General features: G+C 40.1%; 3 protein-coding genes and 1 long non-coding RNA gene across 7 annotated transcripts in view; 1 reads left to right on the top strand and 3 right to left on the bottom strand.

Annotated features, from left to right (window-relative positions):
* Window positions 1-4,846: 4,846 nt before the first annotated feature.
* gja3 (gap junction protein, alpha 3) lies at window positions 4,847-10,394 on the bottom strand. 2 transcript variants are annotated; one of them, XM_077537260.1, is made up of 4 exons: window positions 10,268-10,394; window positions 9,843-9,904; window positions 7,515-7,915; window positions 4,847-6,843 (listed from the first exon to the last, which is right to left on the bottom strand). In XM_077537260.1, the coding sequence occupies exons 3-4, from the start codon at window positions 7,878-7,880 to the stop codon at window positions 5,866-5,868; spliced, it is 1,344 nt and encodes a 447-aa protein (XP_077393386.1). In that variant the 5' UTR covers window positions 7,881-7,915; window positions 9,843-9,904; window positions 10,268-10,394; the 3' UTR covers window positions 4,847-5,865. The 2 variants fall into 2 exon arrangements, with proteins under 2 accessions (XP_077393386.1, XP_077393387.1); XM_077537261.1 differs by lacking the exon at window positions 9,843-9,904 and having other exon boundaries at window positions 10,268-10,388.
* A 2,851-nt stretch (window positions 10,395-13,245) lies between these two features.
* Window positions 13,246-16,139, bottom strand: gjb8 (gap junction protein beta 8). Of its 2 annotated transcripts, none has more exons than XM_077536518.1 (2): window positions 15,966-16,139; window positions 13,246-15,504 (listed from the first exon to the last, which is right to left on the bottom strand). In XM_077536518.1, the coding sequence occupies exon 2, from the start codon at window positions 14,510-14,512 to the stop codon at window positions 13,703-13,705; it is 810 nt and encodes a 269-aa protein (XP_077392644.1). In that variant the 5' UTR covers window positions 14,513-15,504; window positions 15,966-16,139; the 3' UTR covers window positions 13,246-13,702. The 2 variants fall into 2 exon arrangements, with proteins under 2 accessions (XP_077392644.1, XP_077392643.1); XM_077536517.1 differs by having other exon boundaries at window positions 13,246-14,518.
* Window positions 16,140-16,984: 845 nt separating this feature from the next.
* Window positions 16,985-21,778, bottom strand: part of cryl1 (crystallin, lambda 1) — a 13,816-nt gene continuing 9,022 nt past the window's right edge. For both annotated transcript variants that reach the window (XM_077537228.1, XM_077537229.1), the window contains exons 8-10: window positions 20,119-20,227; window positions 17,281-17,387; window positions 16,985-17,195 (exon numbers count right to left, since the gene is read on the bottom strand). In XM_077537228.1, coding sequence (XP_077393354.1) covers window positions 17,091-17,195; window positions 17,281-17,387; window positions 20,119-20,227 — 321 coding nt within the window. In that variant the 3' untranslated portion in view covers window positions 16,985-17,090. The remainder of the gene's footprint in view (window positions 17,196-17,280; window positions 17,388-20,118; window positions 20,228-21,778) is intronic.
* LOC144030699 (uncharacterized) overlaps window positions 17,207-21,778 on the top strand; it is an 11,797-nt gene continuing 7,225 nt past the window's right edge. The window contains exons 1-2 of the long non-coding RNA XR_013287325.1: window positions 17,207-17,455; window positions 20,091-20,247. This is a non-coding gene — a long non-coding RNA (uncharacterized LOC144030699). The remainder of the gene's footprint in view (window positions 17,456-20,090; window positions 20,248-21,778) is intronic.

Raw genomic sequence — 21,778 nt, 5'->3', positions numbered from 1 at the left:
TTTTTCAAAGTCAGTGTAATACAAGGTGATCTATTGTAATGAAAAATTGTGCTTTCTATGTTGAGCATCCAGTGAAACGAAAGCACATTTTCATCCAAACCTTTCATTTCTTTTTCTTTTTAATAGTTTTTAATAAAAAAAAAACAAAAGTCAAAGAATCACAATGTTGCAGTAAAATTCCAGTACCGAACGGACAAATGTTTGGGCTGAAAAGATAAAGTTAAACACTGGTCCTGGACTAGTCATGCATTTTGTCCTTTAACATTGCATGCTTTGAAAAATTAGGCTGCTATTACAAATTAGTATAAGGTTGAAGGCCCGTAACTAAGACAAAAGCTTCTTAATCTTATTGTATTCACACGAACTTATGTCGACAGAGAAAAACGGACTGGAAGTTTCAAGTACTGACTGGAGTGTTGCCAGTAAGTAAAAATAGGCTAACTTTACTTTAAGACACAAGTAGTCATTTATTTTTTAATAACTCAATTTTATGCAATACTCCGTAGGCTTTGACGTATCAAGTCCTATACAAAGGTAAATGTTCACTTTTTTTCTACAAAGCTGTATTTATGTTAATTTCATTATTGACAATTTCTTTCTTTGAATGTTAGCTACCAGAATGAAGAAACACAGCAGAGATATTGAAAGAGTTTGGACTACTTGAAGTAGGTAATTTTCTTTGTACTTCTCAAGTGATATTTGTATGCTTCGCTATTTTGTCATCTTGAAACATTCGTACTTGGTTTTCATGTGTTGGATGACTGCACATATATCTGTCAATCACCAAATTAAGTAAAGTAATTGACCTTAGGGGACAATACATAAATATTCAACTCAAATTTGGAAAGCTGCCTAAATATAGTAGAAAGGTAGCTGTACTTGACTGCTGTATATCATAGCTTCTTGTCTTGCACGTCTCTCCAGTAGGGGGTGATAGGTTTGCACATTGAACTCTAACCCCAGCTCCCAGGGGCACTATGAAGTTGGGTGGCAGCTTCTGACTGTTGCCTCCCCTTGCTCAAAATGAAGCCAACTGAGTCATACAAATTTTGAGATTTCTGTATGCGCACCTTGCCCTCACCTTCCACAATGTGGACTGCTGCAGCTACCAAAAGCAAGGTAACTGCAGCCTTATTTTGTCATTTTCTGTGTCCGAGTTGGCCAGACTCCAGTTACTTGCCCCATTCAAGTGCCGCCTGCGAGTGTAAAAACATTTTTTGTCACCCTCGTGGACCGTTTTTTTTTTTTTTTTTATTATTGTTGGGGCTCAATCCCCGAACCTTTCATGGACCACAAAGAAAGCGCTGCGCTCAGCAGGGGCGGGGCGGGTGCGGGGGGCAGACTATAGCCGGCCCACCCGGCCTCCTCGATCACATGATATGAACTCACTATTGCGCATTCTTCAGACTTTTTCACAAATTTTGAAGAATTGTGCTTTTCGTTGCAGGAAATGTCCAATGATTCGGAATGTGGAAGTATTTTTACTGAGAAAAGTAATAGCACGCATGTTCCAAAGTAGTCACATATTCTGATTTGTTGAGAAATTAAGATGCTATTTATTGCCATAAAATGTTATAACTATGATTACAGAAAATGTCCAATAATTCGGAATGTATTTGGACCGAGAAAAGTAATAGCACACCTCTTCCGAAGTATAGCCACATTCTTTCCTTTGATTGCCATCACATTTGTTGAGAAATGAAAATGCTATTAACTGCTGTTAAATTTTTTGATGATTGCAGAAAATGTCTAATAATTCGAAATGCAGAAGTACTAATACTGAAAAAAGCAATAACACAACTGCTATGACCTTGCACTACATTTTGTTTCGAGTGACATGACATTCGTTGAAAAATTTGCTGCTATTAGTATTCCGAGGAATAATTTGATTTTTGCAGAAAATGTCCAGTAATTAAAATTGTTAAAATGTTTGGGCTGAGAAAAGTAATAGCACACCCGTTGTGACGTAGCCACACTTTGCCGTTTGATTGCTGTCACATGTTGAAAAATTAAAATGCTATTATATTCAATTATCTGATATCCAATTAGATGTTTACATAAAATTTGGATTGTGAATGTATTTGGGCTGAGAAAAGCAATAGCACACCTGTCCCAAGCTAGTCACACAGTTTGCCTTTTGATTCACTTTACACGCGTTGAGAAATACTTTCTGCTATTGTGTGTCAATCAAACTTTATGTATATTTAGAAGCTGAACTTCCCAGGAGCTAAGTGCGGCATGTGACCAAAGTCTGCTCGGGCGTCCAGGTCAGTCAGGTACATTGTGGCCTTAGACAGCATCCTGGCCTAACCTGTAGGTGTCCCCGCAGAGCTTTTTCAAGGCCCTAACTCTGTAACCCCCCTCCACACTTTTCAGCGTACTACAGTCAAAACAAAACACATGACAGCAATGTTGCATCAATGGTTATAGACTAGCAATATTTTAAAAATAAGTCTTCATTCATGCAAATGCATTTTAAGTAGTGTTTATTGCTAATAATTTCTATAAGGTATTTAGTTTTGAATATTTATGGTGTCCAGAGAGCTGTGGAATAGCAGTAGTCTTCATTTGGTTCAGTAGAATTTGGTACAGTTCCTATACTGTAAACAAGTACAGTATATTAAAAAAAACAAAAAAAAAACACACGAGGAACAAAGTCATCACACACCCCGAAATACATACAGGTTGTGAGGGTGAAGGGGGTGTAAGGTATTTGTCCTGTGGGCAGAGTGTGAATTTGTTAGGTGATTAAAGGCTAAAAATAACCTGGCAGCTCTGCTCTGGACACTTCAGTGACAAACTTTTCCAGGATCGCTGAACAACCTCCAAACCTCAACACATATGCTCGTCAAAGTAAAGTGGCAGTCGGTGCATGTTAAAGGGTAAACAAAAAGAAGAAAAAAAATGGAGCAATGCTAAGTTACTGTCAATGGTGCTAAACTATGAGAACACTACTTCTAGATTAAACATGTCTCTTCCAGGTTGTCATCTGTGAGTGCAAATTTTTAAAAGTCTTTACAGGGAAGTTTTTCCAAATCGCAACGTTTTGTTTGTTTGTTTTAACCAGGCTCTCAATATATTTTACAAGTTGTATGTTAAATTGATAAAAAAAAAAAATAATAATAATAATAATAATAATCATAATAATTACCAGGTCGTCAGCCGTGGGTGTAAAAACTGTCCGTTGTCTTTACGTGGGGGAAGAAAAAAAAAGTCCTTTTTTTTGTTTTTTGTGAATGGTTTTCAAAAAATCTCTACCTGATCTGCAAGTGAAATTTTGCAAACAGGCATTGCAACACACCCACAAAAACCATCTTTCTCTCTCCAGCTGCTATCCGTAGGTGAAAATCGTGATTGTTAGGATGTTGAGTTTTTACTAGATGCTTGAAAAATGTAAAGTTGTTTACCTAGTTTCCGGTTAAGTGAAAACTCTAAAACGTCTTTACCAGCTTGTTGTATGTATGTAAAGAGTTTAACAATGCAAATTAAAGTTAAGAGTTAGTCTGTTTTTAGAAATTCAAAGCAAAAATCGTTACTCGGTCAGCGACATTAAGTGAAACTTCTCCAATTCCTATTCATGAGGTTATTCACAAAGTTATCAAATAGTAAAATTCTCCAAAACAAAAGGTCTTTACCAGGCTGTCCCTTGCTATTGTGAACATTTGTCATCTGTTCGGATAACACGTCCAAGCAAGGGCCAATTGGCCCAGGTCCGGCATGTGAAAGGGGAGGAAAGAATCTTGGAAAAATCTTAGTATTTCTAGTGTTTTATAAAATGTGTTTACATCCTCAGTCAGTTTTTTGTAACCACAAAGAAAAATGTCTTAACCAGGTATCTACGAGAAAGTTATCAAAATCATATTTACAAGGTTTTCTGCCGAATATGACATTTTTTCTTTTTGAGATTTATATTTTTGCATATTCTCGGTCAAATGTCATGGTAAAATAATATTTAGAATATTTTAATGTCGGTCAAGCAGTGTCAAATTTGCCAGGAAAGTGAAACGTGAAGTCACATGTGGCGTGTGAAACGTTGACGTGTGTGAGGCGAGTGACGGGTGACGAGCTCGTCTCCCGTCACTCCGCAGCCACTGCACCCCCGGACCACTCGTGTCCCGGACCCGCCTGAGGGTTACGGTGCCACAAGACACGTGGAAGTCAGTCATTGTAAAACCCCCCCACCTCGTTTGCCTCGTTAGTATGTACTCTTAATGGTCACGAGCCAACGCAAGAGATGATTGCAAAAATATTGATTGTACAAATGTCGGTATGATGCAGTGAGCTTCCACACCACAGCCAAGTGTTTTGATGAACACTTCTTTAAAAAAAAATGTTTTATTAAATAAGGCAAATCAAAATTATTTGAATACTGCTTACTCACAAAAGTCAAACAAAATAAACAGATTTATCCAGAAGTTTTAAATTTGAGCAAACGAAACACAGGACAACTCCAGTACAAAAAAGTTTTATTTAGTAACAGTTTTGTAAACATTTGAGGTAAATTAACATTTACATCAACTTTACAAAAGGATCATTCATACTCGCACACATCAACACACACACATTGACATTCTTCTCTTGTGTTCATATGATAAATAACTTCTTTTTTTTTTTTTTTTGCATTTTTCCCAAATTTCTTAAACTCTTGCCTTTGGTGTGAAATGTTAAGACATTAAAAAAATAATAATAATTTTATGTTCCTTAGAGAACGCGCTCTCCTAACAATGTTAGCATTTTGTTTCCTACATGTGCAAATCAACTACCAAAATGTAAACTGGAGGGAAAAAAATGCAAAATACTGTCAAAAAGGTTTGTTTGTTGGTTTGTTTTTTGTGTGAAAAAGTGATGTGTTAAATGAATGTGTACAGTACCATCTTGTCAAAAAGCCCCTGAAGATGATAACGGTTGATGGATAGCGCTTTGGTGATAGCGCTTGAGTGACAGTTTACGGCCGTAAAAGTCTTGTGTGAGTTTGTGGCTTTGTTTTCAGTTAAAAACTGACAATTATGTCATCTACAAGTAAAATTCAGTCTGTCCTTGTGGTTGTTTTAGGCTTTCGTGAGGTTGTGAATGAAGGCAACTTTACTATGAAAATGTTAGCATTTTGCTTTGTTTTCCCTCACAAAATGACAACCAGTATGTCATTTGGAGTAAAAATTCAATAAAACCAATGCTGATGGGCATCATTAGAATGTCGCTCTGCCCTGTATGAAAGAAACCATGGCCATGTTACCATTTTGTGATAAGTGACATATTCGCAGTTTGGAACCCCCCCCCTTCCAGGCCATCCGTCGCTCTGTGTGGAGGGGTGAGTGCTGCAGTGCATTGTGGGTACCAGTTTAAAACCAGGTACACACAGGAGTTTGTTCAGTTCAGCTTGAAGGAAGAAAAAAAAAGCAACTAGATCTTCCCCCAAAGAGTCCACAGGCCCTTCCACAGTATCGAAGCTGTTTTTTTTTTTTTCCCCCAGGTCGTTAGTGTCCCGTGTGAAGGTACCCAAATCGTATGGAAAGTAGTATCAGAGGCGGAACAACAGCTGTACGCATAGGGATTAGAGGGCCGGGGTGTAAAGTTTAACATCCAAAACTTAGTGTGAAAGCTCACAGTCGGCTTCAGGTCTGCGCGAAAAGCGCAGGCTCGGATGTCGACCTCCAAATTTGCCAGCTTAGTAGTATCAGCAGGTACCTATCGTGAACCCACATCATGACAATGTCCCGCTTCAGTGGGTTCCACGTGAAACGTGGGGAAGTCGGTGTGAAAGGGGCTTGGTCACTGAATCATCATCTGAAGTCTACCACCACCTTTCAGGATCATTTTGGTGTCAGGAAGCGTTTCTTTCCGGGTTTGGGAGGCCCGGAGTGGGGCTCATACTGCCAAGTCATCGGGTCTAACCCGGACGCTGCTGCTCTTGCTTGCTCGACTCAACCGCCGAGGGTCCGGTGCGGAGGTCACGGAGGGCTTGTGCATCTCCACCGTGGTGGTGGTGATGTGGCTATTATCCGACTCGTTGACGTTGGAGCCCGGGCTGCTGTGGGTACTCGGACCGGAAGCTGGGGTGCTGGGGGTGACACTGGGGGTGGTGTCCACCATGGGTGGCTGGTTGGATGAGGAAGAGGAGGAGGTGGAGGAAGAGAGCTTGGGGGCGGTGACTTTCATCTCCCGAGTCTGCTGCTCCGTGGCCAGGTTGGCCCAATTCTGCTGGGCGGCCAGCCGGTGATTGTTATTGTTGCTGATGTAGTAGTGGGCTGCGGGCCCGTGTTGGCGGAGGGCCTCCTTCTGCTGCAAGTTGTCCATCTTAAACTCCGCCCGGGGCAAGAAGGCCCTGCTGCCGGCAGTCACATCCGTGTACTTGCCAGGGTAGCCTCCGCCGGTCCTCGGGGCTGAGCACTGCGGCTCGCATGCGTCTGTACCGGTGGGACGCCGCACCGACTCCTGCGCCAACACTGCTCCATTGGTCATGCCCTGCTTGAGTTTCTTCCAACCCAGGTGGTAGATCTCCAATAGGTTGAGGAAGAGCGAAACGCAGGCCACCACCAGCATGAAGATGATGAAGATGGTCTTCTCTGTGGGCCGCGAAATGAAGCAGTCCACCGTGTTGGGGCAGGGCCAGCGGGCGCACTTGTACAAGGTTCGCAGCTGGAACCCGTACAGGAAATATTGGCCCAGGATGAAGCCCACCTCGAAGAGGGTCTTAAAGATGATGTTGAAGACGTAGGTGCGCAGCAGAGCACCCCGGATGCGGATTTTTCCGTGCTCGTCCCGGATGGGGGGCTTCACCCTTTTGCCGCCGCCTCGATCTCCCCCACTGCTGTCGCCGCTCCTGAACAGCAGCTCCTTCTCCTCCTGAAAGCAGAGATGGGAATCAATCAGACTTCTTAAGTGATAGCTTCCAAGTTTCGACTAAGTCTTAAGTTACAGTTAAATCGAGTCAAGTCACTGAGTCTTAAACTTCACGTCATTACGTGGATTAAGGAAGTCACAACATATTGTCAGCTATGTTGCACTCTGTAAACTGCATTACCACAAACCTATTTCTATACGCCTCTGATACTCAAATCTGAGAGTCAACTACCACCATCAAGGGTGTCAAGACTGAATAAGTGGTCAACTCTCGTCATCTGGAACTTGGGAACCAAAGGAATACCTTACAACCTTAGTCCGAATGGTTTTTGCCTCTACCAAGGCTTTGTAACTTGTTGAATCATTGAGTGGACCACTAACATCTCGGCTGTAATAGCTAGCAGATCAACTTTGATCGTGTGTAACAAGGGAACCAAAATAAGATCCTACGACCTCAACTGATGGAAATTGCCATTGGTCTATTTTTCTTAAACTCTGCCAAGGCTGTGTCGTGTTGAAACTTGGGTTCCTAGTACCTAACAGCAGGTCGAACTTCACAGTCTGGAAGTAGAGAACTGAAAATAAGATTTTAAAACGTCATCTCCTAAGAGTTAACATGAGTCTGAAGGATTTTACGCCCAAGTCCTGAAGTTGGAAACCTAATAGCTCCCCACCTCTTCCTGGAACCTGTTGGCTTTCCGCAGTTCCTCCTCCTTTTCCTTGCGCTTCTCCTCCATGCGTACGATATGAAGCACGTGTCCCAGATATATCAGCGTGGGCGTAGACACGAAGATGATCTGCAAGACCCAGAAGCGGATGTGCGAGATGGGGAAGGCCTGGTCGTAGCAAACATTCTCGCAGCCGGGCTGCTGCGTGTTGCAGGTGAAGTCGGACTGCTCGTCTCCCCACACATCCTCTGCGGCGGCGCCCAGCACCAAGATCCGAAAGATGAACAAGACCGTCAGCCACACCTTGCCGATCACCGTGGAGTGCTCCTGGGCGTTCTCCAGCAGACGCCCCAGAAAGCTCCAGTCACCCATGCTTCAAGATTGCCAGCCTGTGGACAACGTAGTGTCTGGAAGAGGGGCAGATGAAAAATTGGTTATGTTGAAGGTTTAGAATGCTTTGTTAACATTGTGTGGAAAACCAAAAATGAAGTACTAAAACTCCATTTCCTGCCAAGGCTTTGTCATTTGTGAAATCAGTGAATGGACCACCATTGTCAAGGATCGTTGTTCCAAAAAGGAAGGTCCACTTTCATCTACTGAAACTAGGAGACAAAAAGTCCTACAACCTCATCTGATAAAATTTGCCTCTAGTCTGAATGGTTGTTAATCTGCCAAGACTTTTGTCAAATGTGAAATTAGTAGTGGTCAACTGTCATCAAGGATTCTCGGATCTAAAAGGAAGTCTACTTTTATTGTCTGGAACAAGAATAAAATTACTTAAAATGAGAAATTAGTCCAAATGTTTTTTGTTTTGTTTTGTTTTTTACCTCCGTCAAGGCTTTCTCACCAGTAAGAATACATCTGTGGAACACAAGCTACAATAAGGTTTTTCTCTCTCTCTCTCTCTCTCTCTCTCTCTCTCTCTCTCTCTCTCTCTCTCTCTCTCTCTCTCTCTCTCTCTCTCTCTCTCTCTCTCTCTCTCTCTCTCTCTCTCTCTCTCTCTCTCTCTCTCTCTTTTATCTTCTGGATCCTTGGGAATGAAAGTCAGTTCTTAAATTTGGTGATGAAATTTTGTCTGAATGGGTCTATGTGGCCTGTGAAATTAGTACAATTTCGGCTCTTATGATCTACAAAGTAGCTCGATTTTTTTCTTTCTTTCTTTTTTTAATTCAGGGAAACAAGATCCTACGACCACATTTGACAAAATTTGAAATTAGTCTGACGATCTATTTTTTTTTTTTTTTTTTTTTTTTTTTTAACCTCCACCAGGCTTTGTTAGCTGTGAAACATGGTAGTATAATTATGTATTGTTAACACGTAGCTAGCAGAGTATTATTTAAATATTTTTACTATGTAATACTGGCAAATTTTCAAAGACAAGCACACAGCTTCTTCCTATTATGTCTCATGGTGAAGGTCATCACAACACATGGAGGCTGCTGCTCATTTCATCTACTGTACTAAACCATCACTCTCTCTCTTTTTCTTTCTGTATGGCGGGCAATGCTTGCTCGCCCGCACACCTGTTCGCTCCACTGGCCAGCAGGCATGTGCTGAGATCGACATTATCATGCTGGAAAACACACACAGGAACAAATCGCGACACCACCCTTCTTTCAACCGGTGGCCCACTGTACATGCCTCATTGGGATAGTTAGCATTAATAATCATTAGACTTTTTAAAAGGATGTTAGCAATAAATGGTACTCATGATCCAGTTTTAGGTTGCATACTTTTATCACTTAAGAAACAATCATTTAAAAAGTATAAAAAGTTCATTTAATGACAAAAAATAATACTAATTCAATTTAGTTTGCATAAAGAATATACTTTAACTTTTGGTCTGTATAAAAAATCATCTAAAGAAGCATGGCCATTGGGAGGGAAGCTTTTCTTGGCATGTTTGCGTTACGTTTTTTTGCAAAGGAATAAATGCAAATCAAAGGATAATTTAAAAATATAGAATTCAATAAGTTATTACAAAGTAAGGACAGCAGAAGTTGTTTTATCCTTAAGTTTTTTTGATTACCGTTTCTGCTTCATCAAAGAAAAATGGTAATTCAAAAACAAGTAAAAAACTAATACAAAAGTTTAAACTGCATAGTACAATTTTTGACAATTTGATAAACACTATAAAAAAGTTAAAACTAATAGAAATATCCCATGCATGACTTTAAAAATCATTTAAAAAAAAGTAAATCCTTAACAAACAATTCACTTTTTTGTTTTTGTTTTTAGTTTTAACTTTGACATTGATATCCGTAATGTGCCACAGAAAAGAAATGTTAGGTGTTTTTTTATTTTTTATTTTTATTTTTTTAAGGATAAACTTACAAAAATGTCGTTGTATTAAAGCTAATAAATCCATGGCCTGGAGTCCTCGTTATTCTCCACACCTGCGAGAAGCACAAATGTAAAATAACATGTAATCTCAAAAATGTCAAAAATAAAATATTTCCTGGCATTTTGTGGCCTGGTTCTGCCTTTTTTTCCCCCCCTTCCTAATTTAAATAACTTCCATTCAATCCCATAACTTTCCTAATCATTTTTTAAAAAGTGGAAAAGCTTTACAAAAATAGCAAAAATGTAAAGATAGCACACACAATAAGTGACAAAACAGAGGCTACTAGAGAGCAGGCACCATTGTTGGATTTGTGCACTCCAAACGCTAATTAATAAAAACGATAATTCATATTCAAATCTCATAATACTCCATATATTTCTTGTGCTTGAATAAGAAAGCAGAGATGTGCTCGTACCTTGACACAGCAGAAGGGACACGCTTTAAAGTGTACGGCAAAACTCACATCCTTTGGGGGTGCCCCCGGGGCAAAAGCCCCCCCACCTCAACACCCCTGAAAGGGGGAAAAAAAACGAAAAAAAAAAAACGCGCCCTCGTCCGTCTATGCGCGGCCCTGCTATGCACGTGGGATTATTTTTGTGCACGGGTGTGTGTGTGTGTGTGACCTCCTCCAGGGTGCGCAATAAGAAAGAAAAGAGGGGGGGGGAAGAAAAAAGGGAAATAAGCTATAGTTTGGTGGTGCGTTCAGGTGTCGTCGACGTTGTGGGAACTGTTCACGCCGGCTGCCGTCATGCATGTCTGCATTGTCAGTCACTATGTGCATGAGTGAAGCCGCTACCACGCCCCTCACCCCTCCTAATGCCCCCCCCCCCCCTCTCAAACCCAAAAAAGTTAATGTGGACTCAACATACGTCATGGAAATCATTAGTTTGAAGACACATGACGTCTGTAGCAATTAAATGTAGAATTGTATGCAAGAATTGGAAATTAATAAAATATATACCTTTTTTTTAAACAAAATATTAAGTTATGTAATAAATTTAAAAATATAAACAAAATAAAAATACATTAGGTTTAGAATAATAAAACACTTAATACTAAATAAGATTAAAATGTAATAATAAAAAGATATATATATATCGATTGCATATATGTATATAGTGCCATAGGTCTATGAATAGCCTATGTGTATAGTGGGGCAAAAAAGTATTTGGCCGGTTTCCCATAGACTTCCTGTTGGATTTTGGCCAAATACTTTTTACCCCACGGTATAAATTTTGATAAGAAAAATACAATCATCTTTAATATACTTGAATTTAACTTTAAAAAGTGTTTTATTACATCAGTTGTTACGTACTGTGTGTCATTAATGATCACACCCTCCAAATACCAAACTTTCCCATCATTGGGGGGTTGGGTGTTTATTTTTGGAGCCGGGAGGATAAAGACAAGGTTCCTCTTGTTATTGAGGGGGGGTGTCAAGTTGGACCGCGATTAGCCAGCCGTTAAAATAAGACGTGTTGAAAGATGATACAACACAAAAGCAACACACGTATACTCCTGACACTTTAGTATGTTGCTAACTTTACCAAGCAATTTGACGTCAACCAACACAATTTAAATACTTGTAGTTTGACAAGTTTTCTTACACGCAAACTTTTGAATTGCAGCAGTGCCGGTAATGGCCACGAGAGGGCAGCAGCGCTCTGCAATGACTTTCCCCTTCCTGCTTGCCAGTCTTCAAAGGGTGAGTCTTTACTTTATTTTTGATTTTTAATGACAGGAACGTTAAATGCGACTGAAACAGCCTGTACAAGTAGGCCTAATGAATGTTTTATAATGAACAGATTGACCCAGGGACAGATAATTTATTTCCAGTCAGGCATCATCAAAGGTAGAGTCATTTTATTTGACTTTATTTTCAATTTTACTGCAATGTGACTTAAAACCGCTCCCGTTTTTGATTGTCATAGTTTGATCCAGGAACAGACAAATACAGGCTTTGAGGTACTTACTCGATTTCAAGCTGCGAGTTAGCGTTAAAACCATGGGAGGACAATCACACTTGAATTTCAAATAAATTAAAAAAAGAAAAACGTTAAAAGTGAGTAAATAAGCAACACTATCAAAAAGAACATTGTAAACTCACTGTCAGTGTAACGGCTGTAAAGATAAAGAAAAACATTCATCTGTGACAAAATCAACGTCACACTGGAGTTAATAAATAAAGAAAATCAAAAGTCATGACACTGTCACGTTGCCATTTTTCTTTTCAAGCAAATATCTTCGCACGTCAGTTTGAGCGAAATTAAATAAAACACAGCAGGAGCTTTACTTGTACAAAACAGCCATTCAAATACTTTGCATCCAAGCAGAAAGACCTAAAATGACTTTGACAGTGTGGTCGAAGGTATTGGGACACATTCCTTTGTTCTTTGTAGAAAACGAGTGGATCTCAAATGCTTCCCTGAGGAACGCCACCCAGTTGTTCCTTTGGGACATTGACATATACAAGGCAATACATCTATTTTAAAATAACATTCTCATAGTTTGAAGCGCACAGTTAATAATATCCAAGTCCTGACTGATCACTCTAAAAGCAGTTGGGTCCAAAAAAAATAAATATCTAATTTGTGCACAAAAATGGACCTATCAATTTGACCCAACTTTACGGGTTGTTTTGGGCCGTTTTGTATAAAACAACCCAGATAGTTTGGTCAATTTAACCCAAATTGGTTTATTTTTGACCCAAGATGGTGATGAATTGGCTAATTATGAGGTGTGACCCAAACACTTTTGTATTATTGATATACGCCCTCTAAGAAACAGCTAGTTAGGTTAAAAAACAAAAACACTATGGGTCAAAAGGGAGACTGACAACTTTTTTTGGCTTGTTTATTTATTCCAGGGGTGTCAAACTCATATCAGGGGCCGCATGGAGGAAAATATACTACCAAGTGTGCCGGATCAGTAAAATAATGATATATAACTTAAAAACTATTGCCGTCAATTATATGCAGATTTTCAGCTATTTGTGGGCCATCCCTAAATTACGGAGCTCGACTGTAAGCATATTTGTTCCAAAAAAATGGAACGCGGAAACACTTTGCCTGGATGAGTTCTGGAAGTGTTAAATCTCGTTGTTTTTTGCATGTATATTGTTCCAAGAATGCATTGTGTGTCGCAGTAAATGACGTTATAAGGGCATTAATTCTTATCACATGTATTTGTGTTATTAGTAATTGAATTTGTGTCGTATTTAACACGTTTGTCGGTCTATGATTTAAAAAAACAAAACAAACAACAACAAAAAAAAAACGTTTAAACTGTGTGTAAAATAATGACATCCAGGACGATTCCGCGTACAAGTTGCATTGCTCATCTAACTGCATACCCCCCCCCCCCCCCCCCAAAAAAAACATGAATAACCCGCAAAATTACACAATTTTTGAGGTTGTAGGTTTTTCATTTGGGATTATTTGGCCCAAGAAGTTGAGGGAATAACCCAAAATGAATAACCCACAAAAAATAAAAAAAATGGGCTGTTTTATGAGTTAATCATCATTTCACCCAACCTTTTGAGTGAATAACCCAGAAAAAAAGGGTTTTGTTTGTTATTAATTTTGCTTAAACTTTTTGGGTTAAAATGAATAACCCAAAGAGTTGGGCTGACCCCATTTTGACCCATATTGGGTTATTTATTTTTTTTACCCAACTGTTTTTAACTCACTCACTGCCATTGACGATTATTGACGTCAAAAATAAATTTTTACGGCGCTGGCAATGAGTGAGTTAGAGCGTACGTAGTGACAATCTTGCAAAGTGAAATGATCGATTCGAGACTATACCGACGAGAGGACCATCCATCTCGGTGGTTCCAGTTCTAGAAGCATCAACACACACTCTTGCGCACGGAGGCGTCCGGGGAGGGCACGGAGAGCAGCAGCTCGTTCTTCTTGTTCTGCAGCGCCATATTGTCCCGCGCCTCCTGGTGGTCGTACGACAACCTCCTGCTCCGGTGGCGTCCTGAGCAGCGCATGAGCGCCTTGCCCACCAGGTAGCCCAGCTCGGCCACGTTGAGCACCATGCAGATGGACGAGGACGCCACCATGAAGATGGTGAAGACGGTCTTCTCGGTGGGCCGCGAGATGAAGCAGTCCACCTGGTTGGGGCACGGCCACTGCTCGCACTTGAGCAGCCGCGGCATGTGGAAGCCGTCGTAGAGGAAGTAGAGCGCGTACATGAAGCCGCCTTCGAAGACCAGGCGGAAGAAGAGGCTGCAGGTGTACGTCCACCAGAGCGTGCCGGTAATGGGGAGCCGCCGGCGCTTGAGCGTCTCCAGGTCCGCGTCGCTGGGCTTGACGGCGCCGTCGGACGTGGCCAGCATGCTGCGCTTGTCGCCGCGCTTGCGGTAGGCCACGTGCATGGCCACCAGCAGTGCCGGAGTGGACACGAAGATGAGCTGCAGGCACCACAGGCGGATGTGCGACACGGGGAAGAAGTGGTCGTAGCACACGTTCTTGCAGCCGGGCGTCTGCGTGTTGCACGTGAAGTCGGACTGCTCGTCGCCCCACACGCTCTCGGCGGCCAGCACCAGGATGGTGATGCGGAAGATGAACAGCACCGACAGCCAGATCTTGCCCAGGCTGGTCGAGTGCTTGTTGACGCCGCCCAGCTGGGCGTACAGGGCGCCCCACGACATGGTGGCCTGAAAAGGGGGCAGGGGAAAAAAAAAAGAGCGACAAGAGCAAAGTTGATTGATTCTTGTGGAAGCTCAGTCCCTGATGACAGTTTCACTTTGGAACATGAAACTTGGTAGGCATGCTGATGATATGACCCACAAAAAAGCCACACCCCAAAATTTTGGTTTGAGTATTTTAGGCCAAAAATCTACTCGTAATAATTAGGGATGTAAAAATAAGGGCAATATTGTGAAATGGTGATATTAAAACTGCCACAATACCGTCGTCGTCATGTTCAATATTTAAAAGCAGCACATCTGTTCAAAAGTCGGGTTGATTTGCATTTGTGCAGTTATAGCACCCTCTGCCGGCTAGTTTTTTTTAGTGCAGTTTAATTTTCACTAGGGATGTTTTGGCCATTCTATGTTTAAAATCTACACTAATTGTCAGATCAAGGGGAACGTAATATGCATGTGAACCGTCAACTGAGTCAATATGTAGAGGAACTTAATGTGTGCGTGCATTAACAAGTAAGGACCTCAATATTAAGTGTGATTAGATATTGTATGTTGAATATATATGCATAAAAATTCTAAAAGTAATAGTATTGAAAGACTGAAACTTTAACATTAAAAATATTTGAAATTGTATTTGATGTTAAGAAAAACCTACATGTTTGGGTTTTTTTTTTCTCAAAACCTGAATAGCTGGATGATTTTATTATTTTTAAGAGGTTAGATACATTGAAAACTTGAAAGTTTGTGAAGTATGCCAAGTCTTCAATGGTCATTAAAACAGGCTAAGTTGATTTGAAGTTTTCAATGTTGTTTACAAACAACATGTTAGGTTCATTTTCGTTCTCTAAAATTGTGCACTGGGTTCTGCTGTAGTTGTTAGTTGGAGCCACCGGGTGGTGCTGTCGTTCTGCCAGAACAACCACATCAGCCGAGCAAGAAATTCGATTTGCCAGATTGGTCCCTGTCAGTTTGTCAGATCATCACTGGGGTTTTTGCTGTAAACAAAAATGTGGACATGTACCACAAAGTATACTTTAATTAAGTATATTTATGTATACCGAATAGTGTACTTATATACTTTAAAGTACAGTATACTTGAAAGTATGCCTAAGTGTACTTATTAATACACTTTGTAATGTACATAAGTATACATTTAATTGTACAAAAATGAGCCAATTTAGTCCCAATGAGTTTACTTAAAGTTTACTTTTAGTACAAGAATAAGTACACTTGAAAAATAAACTTAGGTGAAAGGAGACTGACTCGCTCCTTTTTCATCTATAACTGCTCCAAACATCGAAGCGTATGTAGGAATGAAAAAATGTTGGTTTGCTGTAATTGTATTCCTGTTAATGTGTTATGTTTTATGTTGTTTCTGTAAAGCGCTTTGTGACAGCTAAGGCTGTTTGAAAGTGCTATATAAATAAATATGACATGACATATCGGCACATCTCACCTGTCTGTGTGACGAGTCCAATAAAAATAAAATAAAAAAAAATATATAGAAGTTGAATCTTCCGGAAAAAAAAAAAATAATAATAATAATAGTCCTTGGATTTAGCGGCTGTTTAAAATATTTTTAACTGAATTTACTTCTGCTGGAGCAAATATGAGATGTTCTTCTGGGAGATGAGCAACTTTGAGCAAAGACACATAGAACTTCTGAAGCTCAACATGCAAGCAAAGGGGGTGGGGCCACACCACGCACACACCCTCAAACACACACGCACATACACGCATGTCCAGTAAAGAGCCTGTGAAAAAGTGACATCAAGTTTTGGTACAAAAATGTCCAGGTTAGTTTTGTGGAAGACTGTAAATTGTCTTCGATGTTCACCAAAATTTATGGAAGGTTCACAAATGTTTGTGACCAGGGTTATTTTAGGTGACTAAAACCCCCCAAAAAAATGAAACCTAAAATCCAAAAAACAATTTTAACAGAATGAAATGAAAATATTAAATATATAAAATAATATATATATAAACGAAAACTAACAAACTACATTTTATGTTTAAAAAACTAAATCTATCTATAATTATAGGGAAAAATGCCCTTCGTTTTAGTCTTTGGTAATTTTATGCATAAGCCTTGGGGGATGATTGTAAATGTGATTTTTAGGTAGATTTATTTTAATATTAACAGAAGTGATGTCATCTAGCAGCAGCCAATAGAAAAGCACCTTCAGATGACGTTGCTCCCTTGGTTTTTTTTTTGGTTTTTTTTTTTTTTAATATTGCACACAAGCAATACACATAAAAAACTAAAACTAATACTGAAACTAAAACTAAGCATTAACACATTAACACGCCCCCTCGTAATCAATTAACCAATCAATCACAGATATCCGGTCAATTTAGCACAATGTGTGATAATCGTACCTTAAAATAAGAGCTTTCAAATCATTGGGATTACGTGCTGGTTGCCATGGAAACCACCAATTGCCTACTTTTAGTGAACTGTACCACACGATGAAATGATCAGACGATGTTTATTTCAAGATGTGCCACAAAACAGCAATTCCTGACTGTCTTTCAGTCCGAGGATGGATTTGAGTGACACGTTGAGGTAGTCCCGATGTCTTCAGTTGTCTTTCTTGAGGCGGGCCAGGCCCATTAGGAGCCGGTCTCGCCGCTCCCGCCGGGCCGACAGGTGCTGCTCGTCGTTGGGGATCAGCTCGCACATCTCCTAAGGTCAGGCCTTCATGAATTCTTTGAATGTTGATGCAATTTTCGCATAAAAGCTGTTCTGTGTTTTCTTTGCGGATACATACGTTAACAACGCTCTTGGCGTCTTCAGCAAAGAAGTCCGGCACGGGCCCAAACGACCTCAGAACTCTTTGGACGCCTTCGCCGTAACGTTTCATGTAGTCTCCGAGACCTGAGGGAAGGATCAGAGGCGGACTACAAATATGGCTGGACAACACTTGAATGCACCACGGTGACAAGGTTAGCGCATATTAAACGTGTTCACATTCATGTACGCTCATTTGGAAAACACGTACGTTCGGTTTTGTCGACCACTAAATAGTTTTTTATGTTAAATTTAAAACTCTTAAGTTGTGCAAGTTTGGTTTGTCAAAGACTGTTTTTTTTGTTTTTTTTTTTTTGGTGTTTAGGAAAAAACATGCGCTTAATTGTTTCATTGAGGATTAAATTGTCTAGGGATGAGCAAATACCAGGTGTTAGGGGTGGGAACCTCTGGCTACCTCACGATACGATACAATATGCAATACAATGCTCACGATAACGATTATCTCACAATATGACGATACCGCGATTATCGATATATTGCTCAGGTAATAAATGCACGATAAAACTAAAAATATAATAATAATAATAATATAAATAAATAATAATAAAATAAATAATTTAAAAAGAATAATACAAATTAAAAAATAAAATATAATAAAATATAAATAAATATAAATATAATATAAATACAAATATATATAATATATATAAATAGAATAATAATAATAATAATAAAAAAAAATAAATAAATTTGATAATAAGAATAAAAAAACTCCCCGCCGCAGGTTAATTGGGCGCTCCAAATTGTCCCTAGGTGTGCTTGTGCGCGTGGATGGTGTGTTCGTCTCTGTGTGCCCTGCGATTGGCTGGCAACCAGTCCAGGGTGTCCCCGCCTACTGCCCAAAGCCAGCTGAGATAGGCGCCAGCACCCCCCGCGACCCTTGTGAGGAATAAGCGGTCAAGAAAATGGATGGCTGGATGGAAACTCCCTGCCACTCTTATGAGGCGCTCCCGTCTACTCATCCGTCATCTTGTTCACACGCTTCCTTCCCGTCCCGGCCATTATTGATCGCTCTTTAATCATTTTCTCGTGACAAAGGCAGCGGGCATTTTTGCTTGACGAATGATTAATGCCACGCTCCAATAAATCTGTTAACCATTAATGCACCAGGAAGTGTCGCCGCTTGACATTCATCGACATGATGCGTCATTTTTCTAGCTGGAATGAATGTCTGGAGAGGAGCGCAAACAATGATTAGACGTAACGTCGTAAACATTTTGCCTGCTCTTTTGTTGTTGTTGACTGAGGCATTACGCTGCGACCCTCAGAGCCAGAAACCCAAGTCAAACTGGAACATTTTGAAATATGCAAATATTTGTCAAACCTTCCCAAAATTATATCTAAAATAAAGGAGGAGCTCCTCGTATATTAACTCATTGACTCCAAGCAGCCATTTTGACTGAAGCAACCCCGTTCACTCCTGGCTGTTTTACTGGATGTGGACTGATTTTGCAAGGCCCACAGAATATTGTGTTCTATTGCTATCAAAACATGGAAACCTACCAAAAGAAAGATTAGAGTCTCTTCTATCATCAAGAAAAAAAATGTTTATTTCTATGTTTCCATTTTTCCACAATTAGCATTAGAATATAGCTAAACTTCAACATGATTCATATTCCTGGTGAAAACACTGGCAAAAAGAGATTGTTGCAACAATGGCCCTGGTTGATCTCTTATACTCTGCTGCCACCTGATGGCTGTTTTTGTAACGACTACCATTACTTCAACTGTTCTCTGCAGTAGAGAGGCTGCATCAAAGCCTTCTGTATGCTCTAGCATTTAAAAAAAAAAAAAAAAAAAAAAAGCGTCTAAATATGTCTTTGGGACACTTAAACATTTAAAATAGAACATATATGTTTTTGGGAGCAAATGAGTTAATAAGTAACAAATAATATCAAAGGAATATTTTGACCTTTTTTGGTCTCCACACCATAATTAATAGAAGAGACTGTTTAGTAGGTGCTGCTGTTTTGGTTAGCAGCAGTGTTCGGAAGGCAACTCTTATCAAAGTTACTACACTTTTGCAGGTGGTATAAGTGAGGTCAGAGTTTCTCGGTGGGTGCTGCTGTTTTGGTTGGCAACAGAGTTAATGCAATGCGATTGTGTCAGAAGTCCACATTGTTGGCTTGACCATCTGATTGGAACTATTTGAGGCGTTTTTACAAAGTTTGAGAACTCTTGCTTGGGACGTCGTGTGAGTTTTGGATGACTGGTGTGAGGGGGGGTGGGAGGTTTCGGCCATCAAAAGACGCCTTTGTCGGTCGGCCCCCAAAGTGTTCCCGCTCAGCGGCCCAGCAACTGCTGCGGCTTTCGCACCCGCAGCTGACATTCTCCATCTACTTGACGTTTCACTCTCGGCAACACGGCGACGAATAGCATGTCATGTTTGCAGCAGCAGGACGCCAGCTATATGTTAGCTCTGCCTTTAATTTTATTGTGATTATGATTTAACATTTTAGCAGACGGGTCATTTGGTCCAGCTGCACTGTCACATCACAGATAACCAAACCGAGATGATGACGATGATGTCAGGCTTTTTTAAACTCAATCTTCATGTTTTTTTGACATGAGTAGACCCACACACACAAAAGAAAAGGTTTCTAAAGGTCATTTCCGAAAAGACATTGGAAGTCAGCCATTTTGGTTTTGGAGCAGCCATTTTAGGCTCCTTCTAGTCACTTCTAGGGGTCTGTCCGAGATTTTATGACCAATTGCTACTAAATTTGATGCAGGTATTACGTTTTTGTTGTAAAAGATGAATCTCTCAAGTCCACAGAGTTGCGCCTGGCAGCGTTACCTTCAGGTGCGTTGAGGTGCATGGTTTCCATGGGACCAATGAAGGCGTAGCGCATTCCCAGTCCTTCTGACATCACCAGGTCGATGTCCTGGACGGAGATGATGCCATCCTGACGGAGGAGATTGGATGGTGAGTGCAACACCAATGTACACAAAGCTTTTACTGCATAGGAAGTGATTTTTAAAAGATTGATGAGTTTCAAGAATGGCTGTAAAGCGATCTATATTTATTTAAAAAAAATAAAAATCTATTTTGTTCTTTTTTTGGGCGGGTGTCCGGAATAGATTCATTGGATTGAGGAATCTTGCTTTGGATTTTGTACAATTTGGCTTCAGTCAAACTTTGACTAATCACAAAAACTGACCTATTTTCACACTCAGTTGGGTTAAAAAAAAATACATAAATAACCCAAATTGGGTCAACATGGGATCAACCCAAATTTTTGGGATTAAATAAATAATCTAAAATGTTGGGTCAAGTGAAGTGAATAACCCACAAAACAATCCCCAAAATTGGGTTGTTTAAATTGCACCCCACCCTGAATTTTGTTTTTTGTGTGTGTGTGTTTTCTTTATTTGCCCCAATTATTTATTTATTTTTTATTTTTTTTAGATGTAATGAATAAATGATAACACAAAAAGCACACCCTTCCCTAAGCCTCCACAGCCGAAAAAAAGTTGGGTTGTTTTGTTAATTATTCATTCAACCTGACCTTTTGTGGTTATTTATTTCACCCCCCCCCCCCCCCCCCCAAAAAAAAAAAGATGGATAAAATAAATAAATAACCCCAAAATTTGTTGTACAAAACAATTTGATTTTTTGGGGGTTGTTTTGTGAATTATTCATTTGACCCAACATTTTGGGTTATTTATTTAAAATCTTAAAGGTTGTGTGAAGTAAGTAACCCACATTTTTTGTCTAATCCGGAAAGTTGGTTTAAATAACTTACCCAAAAATGTGTGGTAAAAAAACACTCATTTTGGGGGGTTGTTTTGTGAATTACTAATTTGACCCAACTTTATTAGATTAAATGAACAACAAAACTAGTTTGGTCGGTCGGTCCCTTATTTGACCCAATTTGGGTTGTTTTGTTGTTGTTTGTTTTTTGAGTGTGCACCCTATTTAGAGAGCGGTGAGGTTTGATAAAATGAAATCAAATTTGTCATTGCCCATGTCACGAGTACAGAGCAGTGAAATGCACTTAACAGTTACAACCTGTCCAAGAGACCAAAAAAACAAAAAAAACCATCACAAACAGAGGGAGACTGAACGGGAAGTCTGACAGGTCACCAAACAGCGCCCCAATTTTTTATGGAGGAAAAAAAACCCCATTAGGAATTGTAGGGAAAACAGTCCCAAACAATAATGACAAAGCAAGAGTCAAACGGGTGTAGGAGTTGCGGTTGACCATTAAAGGATGAGGAAGATGAAAGCATTGAGGATGAAGGTAGTGATGGTGGGGATGAACCAGAGTCCAGTGTGAGTATCAGTTCAGGTGAGCTTGTCACATTGTAGGAAATCAAAGCCGAGAGCAAACCGGGTCGGTGGGGGGGAACGTGAGGGTCAGCGGGGGGGATTCACAGGCCGCTCTTTGTTCAAGTTTGCCGTTCAACAACGAGCCTGTTATTTTAGCTAAGTGGCCAGGTGGGCGGAACCTTTT

The sequence above is a fragment of the Festucalex cinctus genome, chromosome 11, assembly GCF_051991245.1.
Source record: "Festucalex cinctus isolate MCC-2025b chromosome 11, RoL_Fcin_1.0, whole genome shotgun sequence".
Taxonomy (NCBI): Eukaryota; Metazoa; Chordata; class Actinopteri; order Syngnathiformes; family Syngnathidae; genus Festucalex; species Festucalex cinctus.
Note: the sequence above shows the minus strand (reverse complement) of the source record. Positions and strands in the feature narration are given on the sequence as shown.